At 38.3% G+C, this 16,897-nt stretch overlaps 1 protein-coding gene across 4 annotated transcripts in view; it reads right to left on the bottom strand.

Annotated features, from left to right (window-relative positions):
- Nucleotides 1-1,454: 1,454 nt before the first annotated feature.
- Nucleotides 1,455-16,897, bottom strand: part of SMC5 (structural maintenance of chromosomes 5) — a 105,511-nt gene continuing 90,068 nt past the window's right edge. For all 4 annotated transcript variants that reach the window (XM_053574813.1, XM_053574819.1, XM_053574821.1 and 1 more), the window contains 3 exons: nt 3,034-3,213; nt 2,856-2,951; nt 1,455-1,681 (listed from right to left, as the gene is read on the bottom strand). In XM_053574813.1, coding sequence (XP_053430788.1) covers nt 1,538-1,681; nt 2,856-2,951; nt 3,034-3,213 — 420 coding nt within the window. In that variant the 3' untranslated portion in view covers nt 1,455-1,537. The remainder of the gene's footprint in view (nt 1,682-2,855; nt 2,952-3,033; nt 3,214-16,897) is intronic.

The raw sequence follows: 16,897 nt of genomic DNA, 5'->3' as shown, positions 1-16,897 counted from the left end.
TAATAATTGTACCAAAGTTTTCAGTGTTTACATGACTTGTTCGTACTAGTAAAAATGTTATTTTAAAATATTTTCAATACTTCATGCATTAGACTTAGTTTATGAGAAGGATCTTTCTTTCAAAATTTTTATAAAGAAAAATGCTTTTTTAAGGAGAAAATGTCTGAGAGGACATAAACATATGTTTTTTTTTTTTTTTTTTTTACCTAATAAGAATATAAATTTCAATGGCTGCTTAATATACAAAACCCATACTGAATGCAATTCTTCAATTTATTCAGGCAAGCAAGTAAAAAAAAAAAAAAAAAAAACTTCGTTATTACTGGCACAACTCCAATCCACTGTTTAAAGATATGCCCTTGGACTAGTCCATTCTCTTGTAAGATTTATTTTTTAAAGAACAGAATTTGTTTGGCTATGTTAATTAGTATAACTCAGAGATAAATAAAGGATTTTCTCATTTAATGTTTTCAAGCTGAAAGAAAACAATTTCAGTGAGATTTTCTAAGATAATGGATAGACCCACACTATAAGGAAGGACTTATAAGCTAAGTTCTAAAAACATTATGGTTTTAAACAAATCAATGCTTTTCCCTCACTCTTTACATAACACTGAGAAATTTCACATATAAATTGTAGAAACCAGTATATGAAATCTTAAGAAAAATCTTACTAAAAATAATTATAAAAATGCTTTTAGAAATTTAAGATGTAAAATACAATTGACTTTAAATTAAAAATAAAAATGAACCCCTCCCCCCAATTACACACTTTACAAGGTTATTCTTTAAAAACCCTTGCCACCTGATTTTATTCTCTTATCAATCTTTTGGTTGCATTTTGCATCATCTAATGGCCACCTTGTGGTGTATCAAAGCAGTCCTGCTACCATTTTTGAACCCTGGTGCTTTTATTCTTCTTTGATATAACAATACAATTATACCACCAAGTTTCAAAAATAAAAGTTTTAAAGACCCATAAAATTCCATTTCCTAGTGGAGATTGGATAATCTTTTTAATAGGAAGAAATGAACAGATTTATCATAAGTTATTATTATACATTACACTAGATAATTCCATATCAATTTTTAAAAATTAAATATAACATTGGGAGTAAACCAGGACTTAAGCTCTAGAGTCATCTTTATGCTCTAAAAAGTAATTAGTTACTCTGCAATTAAAGTTCAGAGCTACCATGTCAAGTAAACCTATAATTGGTAACTACCCTTCCACTGTACCTTTTGATTTCTAATAGTTATTAAGTACCTTTTCACATGGGAACCCAAAGACTCACGGTTAGAGTACTAAGAATTCAAGTTCAACCAACAATGAAGAAGACTAAACTTTTATTACCAGATGATGTTCCACAGGAAGAAGTCATTATGGTCTTTATCTCGCCAACCTATTTGTATTAAAAAGCAGGTTTCCCAAAATAACCGATTTTTCAGTTTTAATGAATCTTCTTACTTTTATTCAGTCGAAACATATTGATAAACAGAATTTAACAGAGTAATTCCCAAATTCCTTCTCTTTACTTTTACTGAGAAGGCTGAGTGAATGTAATACGGCGCCGCCGCCTTTGGAAAGCCTTTAAATTCCATCTGTTTGGTTCCAGCATATGAGGACCATTGTAGACAAACAATACTGTCATCTTTTCGGAATAAGGAAGATTTTGTAGGAGCTGTAAGTATTAAAATAAACTGTCATATAATGCTATACTTTTGAGGAGAGTTTTTTAACCTCACATGTGTACAAATATATCATTTATAATATTAATAAAACTCTTTCTTAATATGAAGCTCTCAATTACCTTCATATAACCTTGTCAGACTTACCCAAATTAGCATACCTGAATCCTGGCCTAACTATAACTGTAATTTCTAGCAGCTTTCTGTATTCACAGGACAATTGATCATAAAACTTCAAGGAAGACCCTGGAGGGAAGTCTGTACTCCCTCCCATAATTTTCCTAGGATCTATTCACATTTTATCCACAGATACTTCTCAAGCAACTTCTATGGTCAGGTACTATGACTGACTGGTAGCCTGAAAAGCATCTAACAGTGAGATTTGTTTATAGGCCAAAGTGTTTGTAAGTAATAGAGTGTTAACAGAGTATTTGCTGAAAAAAGAAGACAGATGATACTATTTAATGAAAATATGAATGCATAATAGAATGAGCTCTTTAACATTTTTCATGAATAGTTGATGAATAGTTAAACAACAAAGGGGAAAAATAATTGATTACATTAAAAACTTTTTTTTTTTTTCTTTTGGAGTATGTCGATTTTGTAATTTATATACAACACTAAATTGAACAAAAGAAAATGCCCCATTGCAATAGTTCTAGATTATGACAAATCCTCTATAAACACAATTCTGTTTCTATCATAAAAGTTAATCTGTGAGTAGGAGATGTTGAGATGCTTATAATTTCCTTTGAGCCAGGGAAGTGGCAACAGTAAACAGAGAAGAAGGGCAGTCTATAACGAGAGGTCTTTCTTAGAAAATGAAGAGGGTCAAGAGTTCTATGGTTTCCACTTCCCAGTCAACTTTTAGCGCTAAAAGAGTAACTTTCTTAAGAAAAGGAATGAGTGCCAAAAGCAGGGGAAAAGTCTCGGTTCTAGAACATAATAATATGCTTCCTACACTGTTTTCTCTGGTAATGAGGTTTCTGATTAAGAATATCACTGGAACTTGTCCCTTTTATTAATGTAAATATTACTGTTATCTTTTCTGTTTCTTTTTCTGGAGTGTTCCTGTTTATATTTACATATAAGACGAAAATCTACTATGTGATTAGGTCACAGGGGGCTTCTGAGTATATCAGCACTTTTAGGTTACTTATTACTTACCTTTGGTGTAATGAAAAAGTACTGAGATGTGTTTTCTTTACAGGCAGTATTTACAACCATTTCAAACACTCTCCGTTCATTAATTGGGTCCATTCCCTAAACAATGACAATAATAATGACTATGTTTGTATTTATTGTAGGATGTAATGAGACATAAGTAAAAGAAGAATCACTATACCTGATTGATTTCATCAACTACTCTGAATGGACATCTATTAAGCTCCTGAAGTGCCATCAAGTATAACATGGTAGAAACACTCCTTTCACCTCCACTCTGATGATGAGGAGTTAATTCATGCAGTTGAGTACTACTGCGAAACTTGACTCTTATTCTAATTCCGTACTTATCATAATCTTCCTGTAAAACATTAAAAATTTTGATGACAAATGACAGTTTCCTCTGGTAATTCTATATTTGGAAATTAACTAAATAAAAATAAAGAGCTTAAAATTCAGTGATACTAGTTTAAAAGTAAAACATGTATACTGACGACCATGAGATGAGGAATTAAAAACTAAAAGCAAAACAATAAATATTATGCAAACAGTTATTATCTAAAAGCTTGAAGGGTCTCCAAGGATGTATTCAGACATGGACAACATTCAGATTAAACTTTTCGTACTCTGTACTATTCTTTGCAACCTCAGTAGGCTTTCCCAAGGGCTTTTAGAAAATTACCTCTGTCATGGAAAGCACTGTCTATTTTAGTTCCAAAGTGCTAGGTTTCAAAGTATAGGTGAAAACAATTAAAATATTCAGAACATGATGGAGTGTCCTGCCACTTCTGCTGGAGAAATGGGTGTGCATGCCAATTCCCACTTCTTCATTTGGTTAAGAAGGAATAAAGAGGCAGAAATTATATGCACACTTTGAAAAATTATTTACATTAAGTCATACACACACGCACACAATCTAGCACATAATAGGTACCAGATAAATAATTGTTGTAATGAGTGCATTCAGTGTTCTGTAAGTTTTGTCAGAACTGAAGCTGCTTTAAGGTTTATTTATTGTCTTTTCAATGTCATTTCTAGGATGGTCAGGTTCAGATTTACCTTAGAGATGAGATACATATCTTACTAATTAAACATTATTTAATGAATAGAGCTTTAAGGTCTAAGTGGTGGCCAAGAGAAAGATATAATGTAAGCCACATATGTAATTTTAAATTTTCCAGTAGTGACATTAAAAAAGTGCAAATAGCAAAATTAATTATACTAATATATTTAATCCAGTATATCCAAAGTTATCATTTTGACATGTAATCAGAATACAATTTTTTTTTCTATTAAAAACATTTATAGAGATGGGGTACTGTTATTCTGTCGAGGCTGGGGTACAGTGGCTATTCATAGAGATGATCCCGCTGTATTGGTCAATACAAAGTCCCTACTCCATTTCTGACCTCAGCTATTCACCCTTCTCTGGACAACCTGGTGGTCCCTGAACCCCAGCAGGTTACCACAGCAATGCCTTAAGTTAGTATGGACACCCAATCAGCAAAGTACACTGCAGACCAGAACTTCTAGGCTCAAGTAGTCTTCCCACGTTAGCCTCCCAAGTAGCTGGGACTACAGGCACATGCTACCACATCTGGCTAAATTAAAAGAAAAACATTTTTTTAGACAGGGTCTCACTATGTTGCCTAGGCTGGTCTAGAATTCCAGAGCTCAAGTGATCTTTCCATCTCAGCCTCTGGAGTAGCTGGGATTACAGGTGTGAGCCACAATAATTTTATTATCTATGTCATTTCTGAACTATACCAGCTGTGATTATTACGGTTTTATTTTTGGCTCAAATACCCCCCATTCTTTGTTCTACCCCATTTTAGTTTTGTCCATCTCACTGAAGGCTCTGGCTAAAGAAGGTAGTTCTAGAACCATGACTGGGGAGGACAGAACAGAATCATTCCGGTGCCTGAGAAAAGGTAAAAATGTTCATTTCCCAGGAGCCCAAGGCTAGGTAGATTTACAATGCACAGATTGAGGAGAATCACCTTTATGGTAAGTTTAGTTATTAGTGAAAACATAGAAGAGCTGTCCAGAAGAAACAGTATGATAGTTATAGTACCATGCAATAAAATCTAGATTAAAGAATGGAATTTCTGTAACAGGTTGAGTTCCACAAACTTTACCATCTTTATGACTTGACCATATTTATGACTTATTTGGTTAAGCTCTTTGATAAAGAAATAATAGCGGCTCAGGGTACATAGCACAATGGTTACAGCGCCAGCCACATGCACCAAGGCTGGTGGGTTCAAGCCTGGCCCAGGCCAGCTAAACAACAATGGCAACTGAAACAAAAAAAAAATAGCCAAGTGCTGTGGCGGGTGCCTGTAGTCCCAGCTACTTGGGAGGCTGTGGCAAGAGAATGGCTTAAGCCCAAGACTTTGAGGTTGTTGTGAGCTGTGACACCATGGCACTCTACAAAGGAGAACATAGTGAGACTTTGTCTCAAAATAAATAAATAAATAAATAAAATAAAATAAAATAAAAAAATAACAGCCTCTACTTTAAAAGAGTCTGATGAAGCTTCCAGTAAATAAATTTATTTGAGAGCTTAGGTTCTGGGATCAGGTCTGGAATTTGATTCTTTCTTTGCTTTGCCACTTGGAAGCTTATAACCATCAGTACCTGTGCTTCACAGAACGGTTGTAAGAACTGAACAAGATAGCTGGACGTGGTGGCTCAAGCCTATAATCCTAGCACTTGGGAGGCCGAGGCCGGTGGATTGCCTGAGCTCACAGGTTTGAGACCAGCCTGAGGCAGAGGGAGACTCCATCTCTAAAAAAATAGGCAGGCATTGTGGCAGGCACCTGTGGTCCCACCTACTCACGAGGCTGAGGCCAAAGAACCACTTGAGCCCAAGAATTTGAGGTTGCTGTGAGTTATGATACCATGGCCCTCTACCAAGGGTGAAAGTGAGACTCTGTCTCGAAACAAACAAACAAACAAACAAACACAACAACAACAAAAAGGAATTGAACAAGATAACTTAAAAGTATATGGCATAGTGTATGACACAAATGAAGCATACTAGATATTACTAATATTACTGTTACTATATCTTTTAGTTCTAACAAGCCCACAGATTGTGCACATGACAATAATTATGGTAGATCCTTAGATCGGATGCTTCACACTAAGCAGATGAAGGTACTATGGGACAAACACCTAAGGGGAGAAAATGGTACTATTACGCTTTGTATTTATGTAACATATATTCAAAATTGCATACATGCTATACTGCAAAATTACTGAGCTGCAAAGGAAAAGGATTATTTCATCTCTATTTATAGTTACTAAAAATGTTTTATTATAAAATATTTTCAATGTAGACAAAATTATAAGAAAAACTAAAATGACTTCAATTTGCTATCAGTGAGACTCGACTATGATCAATAATGGCCAGTTTTGTTTCACTGATAATCCCATTCCCCCTTCTCAAAAGCAAATCCTACTTCATCTTTACGTGTTTCTATCTTTCTTTCTTCTTTTTTTTGAGAACAGTCTCACTCTGTGTCCTGGTAGAATGCAGTGGCATCAGCCTACCTCACAGCAATCTCAAATTCCTGTGCTCAAGCGATCCTCCTATCTCAGCTTCCTGAGTAACTTGGACTACAGGTGCCTGCCACAACATCTGGGTAATTTTTCTATTTTTAGTATAGATGGGGGTCCCATTCTTGTCCAGGCTGGTCCTGAACTCTTGAATTCAAACACTCCTCCCGCCTCCACAGCTCAGAGTGTTAGGATTACGAGTGTGAGCCACTGTACCTAGACTACCTATTTTTAACAAAAACTTATTTTATCCCAGATTGCAATGCATTAAACTTATAAAGCTTAAGAAAATGAGCCAGGTATGGTAGCTCACTTTTGTAATCCCAGCACTTTGGGAGGCTAAGGCAGAAGGATCACTTGAGGCCAGGATTTTAAAACCAGCTGAGGCAATATACTGAGACACTATCTCTACAAAAAACAAAAACTAAAATTAACTGGGATGGTGGCCCATGTCTGTAGTCCCAGCTACATGGGAGGCTGAAGCAAGAGGATCCCTTGAGCCCAGGAGTTTTAGGTTACAGTGAACTATGAAGATGCCATCACACTCTAGCCTAGGGTAAAGAGTGACATCCTATCTCAAAAAAAAAAAAAAAAAAAAGAAAAAGAAAGAAATTAATAGCAACTTTCCAAGTATTTCTACTTTAATGAACTCCTAAATTCTTGATCAAAAAGAAATCATTGATATATACTATATGTTAATTATACTTTCTAATTTATGACTCCCCTAATTGGGCAGTGGTAGACTTATAAATCAATCCATTTATTCAACATAGCTGAATAACCATCACTCAGATTGGATATAAAGAATAGTAAGTTATTATTACTGGTCATTTATCTCAAACATCAACAAATGCCACCCCCCCCCCCCAAAAAAAGTGACCCTGAAATAAATTTTTAGAGGAATGGAGCAAGATAGCTGACTGAAGCCATCAGTTGCTAGAGTGCTTCAGAAAGAAGGAAATGTTTTAGATGGGAAAAAATATAGCTTAGTTGTAATTGTGAGGGTAGTGTCCTACAACCTACCAGAAGTTCTATAGGAAGAAGTTACGGAGGAGCACAAGGGGCAAGACTTCAGATCAACCCTTGAGAAACTAGGAGCCCCTGCAGAAAGGTAGGTGCAAGTTTTGTTTTTCTTCCCCTCACATCTCTGGTGTCCTGCAGGTGCTTGAGCTTCTCTACCCTCACAAGCCCAAAGGTTTGGGTCTGCCACCAGTGAACTGGGAGCTTCCAGAGAACAAAGGACTGGCCTGCCAACCCCCTTGGGGTTTCCCCTCACCATAGACCCATGCCAAGACAGTGGCCATACTACTTCTCCACCCATTATGAGCCTTTGTCCTCCTCAGGGAGTGCCAGCCCTTCAATTTTTGTGTCACTGTGTCACCACACAAACATTTCCCAACTCCTGTCCTGAAGGTGGTGGCCACAAGGGACTGGTGGATCCCAAGGGAACTGTGTGATCTGAGAGCTTGGACACTCTAAGCAGGCTACCTTCTGGGGAGAAAGACAAAGGGAACCAGAGTGCCAGATCTCCATTTAGACTCTTCCCCTCCTCCTCTCCCTCACCCACTGCTGCCAAGTGGCAGCTCCCATGTGAGTTGGCACAGGTACTGCAAGAGATAAGCGAGCTGGAGCTTTCAGGAACTGCTACTGCCCCTCTGTTGGCGCATTCACTACTCTAAGGCTTCCACAAAGAGTGGGACCCACACCCTGACTTTTAAAGACCAGCAGAGGACCAAGGGATGCACAAACTATGAGCTCCTTGTCTGCTGGTGCTGCTTACTTCTCCAACACAGCAGGGCATACTCTGAAGTGAAAGACATTGAATGTATTTGAGCACTCAACGGACAACTAAGGATCACCATGCTTCTCCTTGGTATGGTCAGGAATTAAATTTGGGGTACCAGGGAACAGACCCACAGACTGGATCCCAACTCAACTGTGTGCTCAGAAGCACAGGAGAAATCCATAAACTAATCTGGCAAAACTAAAAGGAGAGTGCAGTGTGGGACTGAACTTCAATGCATTCATGGAGTGTATTCTTCCATGAGAAAAGCCACAGTTTTTGTCTGGGGTGAGATCCTGAGCTGGGAAGCTCCCAACTTAAGGCACCACTGCTGGTGAGTTTGGCCAGTTGCTGCTGCCTGCAGCCAGTTGTTAGAAAGATCTGTGGGGCAAGGCAAGAGGGAAAAGAACAAAACACCACTCCCAACAGGCAGACTGAATCCTGGATGGCTCCTTCCCCATAAGCAGACTTTCTGGCTTCGGTGGGGCCCCTTCAGCCACTCCCTAGTAGCTTTCCCCAGTGGCCTGGAAACAGAAACACCAGGGCCTTATACACCAGCTGGGGCATTCAGTGTTTCTCCTGATCTACTAGAGCTGGTCAGATGGCCCCCCCAAAATGCATCTGTAGCTGTCTCTTTCCTGCAAGCTCCCATCTACTGGCAAGGGGGACAGCATTACAGACTCCATCAAACAGGATGGGCTTACTCTTACCCACAAACACCACCTACTGTCTCAGAGATTTAAACTGGGAATCTCAACATGATTCACACTGCGAATATGACCACTGGGCTGGAGAAAAAGAATGGGTTCAAAGACCTCCATCTTCCCTCATCAACAAGACACAGGGAATCTGCCCACTTATATAGCTCACTCCTGCTGCAGCCTACAAATAACTAACAACTGAGAAAAACACCATACCAAGGATATCTATAACAAAGGTATCCATTTAGAACCCATCAAAACACCCAGAAGCAAAGCCAAGGTCCCTGCTCAACATATGCTAACAACACACCCTAAGAGTGGGGGGAAGGGGGAGCTCCATTTAAACCAAAACAAACTGAAAAACAAAACAGCTGCTCCAGATGGTAAGAATCAGTGCAAGAGAAATATGAAAAATCAGAGTGAAAGGACACCCACAAAGGAGCACACCAGCTCTCTAGTAATGGGTCCCAATCAAAATGAAAATATTGAAATATTTTCAATATTTATATTAAAATATAAAGAAGTCTAAATATGTATTTTAAGGAAGCTTAGTGAGATCCAAGAGAACATAGAAAACTAACTCAAAGAAGCCAAAAAACAATTCATAAAATGAATGAAAAATTTACTGAAAAGATACATATGTTTAAGAAATAAAAACCAAATGGAATTTCTAGAAATAAAAAATTCATAAAGAGAAATACAAAACACAGCGGGAAGTTTTAAGAATGGAATAGACCAAATAGAAGAAAAAATTTCAGAGACTGAAGATACTTCTTTTGAATTATACCGGTCAAAAACAAACAACAAAGAATCAAAGGGAAGGACCAAAGTCTACAAAAAATACGGGGTTACCTTAAACAGCCAAATACAGAATTACAGGCATCCCTGAGGAAGAAGAAAAACCAAAAGTTCTACAAATCCTATTTGAGAGAACAACTGAGGAAAAATTCCCTAGTCTTGCTAGAGATTTAGATATCCAGATACAAAAAGCTCAAGGAACACCTAGGAATTCATTGCAAATAGGCCATCTCCAAGGCAATGGAGGAACTTCTATGATAAGCTGTAAGGTGAAAACATCAAGTAACTTACCAAAGAAAACCCATCAAAAAAAAACCTTACAAGCTAGAAAGGAATGGGGTCCTATAATTAGTCTCCTGAAACAGAATAACTGGCAGCTAAGAATTTTGTGTCCTGCTAAACTAAGTTTCATAAATGAAGGAGAAATAAAGTCTTTCCTAGATAAGCAAATGCTAAGGGAATTTGTCCCTACAAGACCTCCCCTATAGCAAATGCTCAAAAGTGCCATTATACACACAACATCCAGTATAAAAATACCCCAAAGTTATAGCTCACAGCTCTTATAAAACAACAAGCATGAAAGAGAAAGAAAAATAATGTATTACCCAACACGTTGAACAGAACGGCATCCCACTTGTCAATACTAACACTCAATAAGAAGAGGATGAATGCTCCACTTAAAAGACATAGACTACCTGAATGAATGAAAAAACACAACCACAAGGACTAACATAAACTCAAGGTAAATGTATGGAAAAAATATTACACACAAATAATCAAAAGCAAGCAGGTTTAGCTATTCTCCTATCACATAAATAGATTTTAAATCGACAACAGGAAAAGGATCAATTCAAAAAGATGACATAACAGGCAGTGCTCGTAGCTCAGTTGGTAGGGTGCCAGCCACATACACCAACGCTGGCAGGTTTGAACTTGCCCCAGGGCCACCTAAACAACAAAGACAACTGCAAAGACAAAAAATAGCTGGGCGTTATGGCAGGCGCCGTTAGTCCCAGCTACTTGGGAGGCTGAGGCAAGAGAATTGTTCAAGTCTAAGAGTTTGAGGTTGCTGTGAGCTGTGACATCACAGCACTCTACCAAGGGTGACACAGAGAGTCTCTGTTTCAAAAAAAAAAAAAGATGACATAACCATCCTAAATATATATACATTTAACACAGGAGCTTCCAGTTTCACAAGGTAAATTCTTCTAGATCTAAGCAAAGAAACAAACAGTAACATCTTTTTTTTTTTTTTTTGTGGTTTTTGGCTGAGGCTAGGTTTGAATCCACCACCTCCAGCATATGGGACTGGTGCCCTATCCCTTTGAGCCACAGGTGCCACAAACAGTAACATCTTTAACTTCTTTTTTTTTTTTTTTTTTTGTGGTTTTTGGCCGGGGCTAGGTTTGAACCCGCCACCTCCGGCATATGGGACCGGCGCCCTACTCTTTGAGCCACAGGCGCCGCCCAACAGTAACATCTTAAACTGCTAGGAACTTCAACATTCTGCTGACAACTCTGAGGCAGAAAATGAATAGAGAAACACTGGACTTAAACAGTACCCTACAACAAATGGATCTAACAGTTACAAAATATTCGATCCCTAAACTACTGAATATACATTGTTCTCAGAACATGGGATATTTTCCAATATTAATCATATTTTAGGCCAGAAAACAAGTTATAGCAGATTCAAAAAAATTGAAATCACACAATGTACCTTTTTAGATCACAATGGAATAAAACTAAAAATCAATTCCAAGAGACATACTCAAATCTACACAAAGCCATGGAAATTAAACAATCTGCTGCTGCATAATCCTTGGGTCAATGATAAAACTGAAACAGAAATCAAAAGATTCCTTGAACTGAATGACCCAAAGGATACTAGCTTTTAAAATCTATGAGATACAGAGAAAAAGAGCCTCCAGGGGGCAAGTTCATGGTCTTAAATGCCTACATCAAAAAGGCAGAAAGATGACAAATTAACAACCTAATGTCACATCTCAAGGAATTAGAAAAAGAACAAACCAAACTCAAAGCCAGTAGAAGAAAATAAGTAATAAAGCTCAAGGCAGAACTAAGCAAAATGGAAACAAAACAATCTCCCACAAATCCCAAAGGATCAAACAAAAAATTGGTTCTCTGAAAACATAAACAAAACCAACAGACCACTAGCCAGATTAAACAGAAATAGACTCAAATAACCCTAATCAGAAATGATAAAGAAAACATTAAACAAATGGTAACATAGAAATATAAAGTATCATCCATGAATACTATGAAAACTTCTATGTAAACAAGCTAGAAAATCTAGAGGAAACGGACGAATTCATGGAAACACACAATCTCTCAAGCATAAATCAGGGAGAAATAGAAATCCTGAATAGTTCAATAATGAACCGCAAGATTGAAACAGTAATAAAAAATCTCTCAACAAAAAAAAGCCCTAGAGCAGACAATTTCATAGCACAATTCTACCAGACATAAAAAGAACTGGTACCTACCTATCCTTCAAAACTACTTTATAACATAGAGAAGGAGGGAATCCTCCCTAACTCATTCTATGAAGCAGTATCATCCTGAGACCAAAGCCCGGAAGACAAAAAGAAATCTACAGAGCAGTATCAATTATGATCACAGATGCAAAAATCCCCAACAAAATACTAGCAAACTGTATTCAAGGGCACGCCAAAAAGGTAACTCACCATGAATCAAGTGGGGTTTATCCCAGGAATGCAAGGATGGTTTAACACATGCACATCAATAAATGTGACTCACCCTACAAACAGAATTAAAAAGAAAGACCATATAATCACCTCAACAGATGTAGAAAAAGCCTTCAATAATGTCTAGCACCCTTCAAGATAAAAACCCTCAACAAACTTGGCATAGAAAAATCATACCGTAAATTAGAAAACTCATATATGACAAACCCACAACCAACATCATACTGAATGGGGAAAAGTTGAAAGCATTTCCCTTAAGAATTGGAATAAGGGAGGCGGAGCAAGATGGCAGCCGAGTAACAGCTTCCTTGCATCTGGGCACCGTGAGTCTGGGGAGATAGGACTCCAGGCATCTCTGGCTGGTGGGAACTGCCTATCATCACTCCTATGAAAATACAGGGAGTCAGCGAGAGACTTCTGGACCCCAAGAGGAGGACTAAAACAGTGGAAAGCCAGCAAGTGGTCGCGTGTGTTCAATCCGTCTAAACCCGCCCACAACTGTAAGTTCAGTAGCAGCGAGACTGCAAACCAGAAAGGCCTTACCTGTGAACTGTTTTGATGTCCTTGGACTTGGCACTGAGTTGAACTGCCTTGGGGAAGGCCTGAGCGGGAGTGCGGAGAACTTTGGCCATTGTCTAGGGCCCCAGTCTGAGCCGCTGAGCCAGACGGAGCTGATAGTGTTTGGCGGTGGGTCACACGGATCCATTGTCAGTGATCTGCCCCGGCAAGCTCCGCCCTCAGGGTCGCAGAGCTAGAAACGGGTGGGAGCTGGTAACCCAGCAACCAAGTAGCCTAAGGGTGGGGTCTGAGCCGCCTTGCAGCCCTAACCCTCAGGGGCAGAGTGAGATCGGTTTTGGCACACTGAGTAAGTGCATAGCCACTTCAGCAGCGATTCCAGCGAGAAAGCTGGGAAAGCTTCTGCTCAGCAAGTTTACAAGTTCAAAGTGCCTTTTAAGTAGGCTGAAGAGAGATTTAGGGTGTCTACCTGCTGGGGTTTGAGAAATCAGCAGCCTCCAGTCGTATCAGAACTGTGACTAACATCTCATACCCCAGAAGACCACGTGTTGCCCAGACAATATTCAATAACATATACAAACTGCTTTGTTGTTGGTTGTGTATTTTTTTCTTCTTTTTGTTTTTGGTTTGGTTGTTTTTTTTGTTTGTTTATTTTGACGTTGCTGATGTTCTTTTGTTTTTTTAATTTCAATCTTTTCCACACAGATCCCTTTTTCTTTCTCAATTTTCCTAGTTTAATTATAATTTCCCATTGCTGCCTTTTTTAATAACTTCAACTTCATTTTTGCTAGTGTTTCTACCGATATAATTTGGTTTTTCACCCAATTTTATCCCCGTAAAGTTTTCTGTTTGCTTCTTTTGGTTTGATTTAAAGCATTTTTGTCTTTCCTCTCTACTTGGTGGAGGTGGGGTACTGTGTCTGATCAGGTTAGCAAAGAGCTGCTGACCTCAAGGGAACCACCCAACTGGGCACCCCCAGAAGGTGGGGTTTTTTAAGGTTGTGTCAAGGTACCCTACTGTACACCTATATTGCCCTGTCTCCCTCTTTCTGTGCCTCTCTTCTTTTTGTCAATATTCCTTATACCCACCCCCTCTCCTTTCTCTATCTTTCTTTTTTTCTTATCACTCGGTCCTCCTTTCTTTCATCCCCTTTTTTTGCTCTTCAACCTTCTCACCCTTCTGGTCCTATAACCCTTAGTCCACAGGCACAAGAACTTAAAGAGCAAGAGGAAGTGAAAGGAAAATTAGGGCAAGGAAACAGATAAAAGAAATCACTCATGAGGAAGAATCAGCAGAAAACTCCAGGCAACATGAAGAACCAGTCTAGAACAACCCCACCAAGGGACCATGAGGTAGCTACTGCAGATGATTCCACCAGTATAGAAATGTTAGGAATGACAGAAAGGGAATTTAGAATACACATGTTGAAAACAATGAAAGAAATGATGGAAACAATGAAGGAAATTGCTAATAAAGTGGAAAATAACCAAAAGGAAATCCAAAAACAGAATCAAATAAGAGATGAACGATATGAAGAATATAAAAAGGATATAGCAGACCTGAAGGAACTGAAACAGTCAATTAGGGAACTTAAAGATACAATGGAAAGTATCAGCAACAGGTTAGACCATGCAGAAGAAAGAATTTCAGAGGTAGAAGACAAAGTTCTTGAGATAACTCAGACAGTAAAAGAGGCAGAAAAGAAGAGAGAGAAAGCAGAACGTTCACTGTCAGAATTATGGGACTTTATGAAGCGTTCCAACATACGAGTTATAGGAATTCCAGAAGGGGAAGAAGAATGCCCCAGAGGAATGGAAGCCATACTAGAGAATATTATAAAAGAAAATTTCCCAAACATCACCAAAGAGTCTGACACACTGCTTTCAGAGGGCTATCGGACCCCGGGTCGCCTCAACTCTAACCGAGCTTCTCCAAGACACATTGTGATGAACCTGTCCAAAGTCAAGACAAAAGAAAAGATTCTGCAAGCTGCCAGGAGTAAGCGCCAGTTGACCTACAGGGGCAAATCCATCAGAGTGACCGCAGACTTCTCTAATGAAACTTTCCAAGCAAGAAGACAATGGTCATCTACCTTTAATCTACTTAAACAGAACAATTTTCAGCCCAGAATTCTGTACCCTGCTAAGCTAAGCTTCAGAATTGACGGAGAAATCAAATCATTTACGGATATACAAACATTGAGGAAATTCGCCACAACAAGACCAGCTCTACAGGAAATACTTCAACCTGTTCTGCACACTGACCACCACAATGGATCAGCAGCAAAGTAAGAACTCAGAAATCAAAGGACAAAACCTAACCTCCACACTGATGCAAAAGATAAAATTAAGCAATGGACTCTCACCAAATAAGACGAATAGAATACTACCACACTTATCAATTATCTCAATAAATGTTAATGGCCTGAATTCCCCACTGAAGAGACATAGATTGGTTGACTGGATTAAAAAACACAAGCCATCCATTTGCTGTCTGCAAGAAACACACCTGGCTTCAAAAGACAAATTAAAGCTCCGAGTCAAGGGTTGGAAGACAATTTTTCAGGCAAACGGAATTCAGAAGAAAAGAGGAGTTGCAATCTTATTTTCAGATACATGTGGATTTAAAGCAACTAAAGTCAAAAAAGACAAAGATGGTCACTTTATATTGGTCAAGGGAAAACTACAACAAGAAGACATTTCCATTCTAAATATTTATGCACCCAATTTAAATGCTCCCAGATTCTTGAAGCAGACCTTACTCAGTCTGAGCAATATGATATCTGATAATACCATCATAACAGGGGACTTTAACACACCTCTTACAGAGCTGGACAGATCCTCTAAACAGAAATTAAACAAAGATGTAAGAGATTTAAATGAGACCCTAGAACAACTATGCTTGATAGATGCATATAGAACACTCCACCCCAAAGATAAAGAATATACATTCTTCTCACCACCCCATGGAACATTCTCCAAAATTGATCATATCCTGGGACACAAAACAAATATCAACAGAATCAGAAGAATTGAAATTTTACCTTGTATCTTTTCAGACCATAAGGCACTAAAGGTGGAACTCAACTCTAACAAAAATGCTCAAGCCCACCCAAAGGCATGGAAATTAAACAATCTTCTGTTGAATAACAGATGGGTGAAGGAAGAAATAAAACAGGAAATCATTAACTTCCTTGAGCATAACAACAATGAAGACACAAGCTACCAAAACCTGTGGGATACTGCAAAAGCAGTTTTGAGAGGAAAATTCATCGCTTTAGATGCCTACATTCGAAAAACAGAAAGAGAGCACATCAACAATCTCACAAGAGATCTTATGGAATTGGAAAAAGAAGAACAATCTAAGCCTAAACTCGGTAGAAGAAAAGAAATATCCAAAATCAAATCAGAGATCAATGAAATTGAAAACAAAAGAATCATTCAGAAAATTAATGAAACAAGGAGTTGGTTTTTTGAAAAAATAAATAAAATAGATAAACCATTAGCCAGACTAACTAGAAATAGAAAAGTAAAATCTCTAATAACCTCAATCAGAAACGATAAAGGGGAAATAACAACTGATCCCACAGAGATACAAGAGATCATCTCTGAATACTACCAGAAACTCTATGCCCAGAAATTTGACAATGTGAAGGAAATGGATCAATATTTGGAATCACACCCTCTCCCTAGACTTAGCCAGGAAGAAATAGACCTCCTGAACAGACCAATTTCAAGCACTGAGATCAAAGAAACAATAAAAAAGCTTCCAACTAAAAAATGCCCTGGTCCAGATGGCTTCACTCCAGAATTCTATCAAACCTTCAAGGAAGAGCTTATTCCTGTACTGCAGAAATTATTCCAAAAAACTGAGGAAGAAGGAATCTTCCCCAACACATTCTATGAAGCAAACATCACCCTGATACCAAAACCAGGAAAAGACCCAAACAAAAAG

This window comes from Nycticebus coucang, chromosome 2 (assembly GCF_027406575.1).
Source record: "Nycticebus coucang isolate mNycCou1 chromosome 2, mNycCou1.pri, whole genome shotgun sequence".
In the NCBI taxonomy this organism is placed as follows: Eukaryota; Metazoa; Chordata; class Mammalia; order Primates; family Lorisidae; genus Nycticebus; species Nycticebus coucang.
The sequence above is the reverse complement of the archived record's forward strand: the minus strand, read 5'-3'. Positions and strand labels throughout refer to the sequence as shown.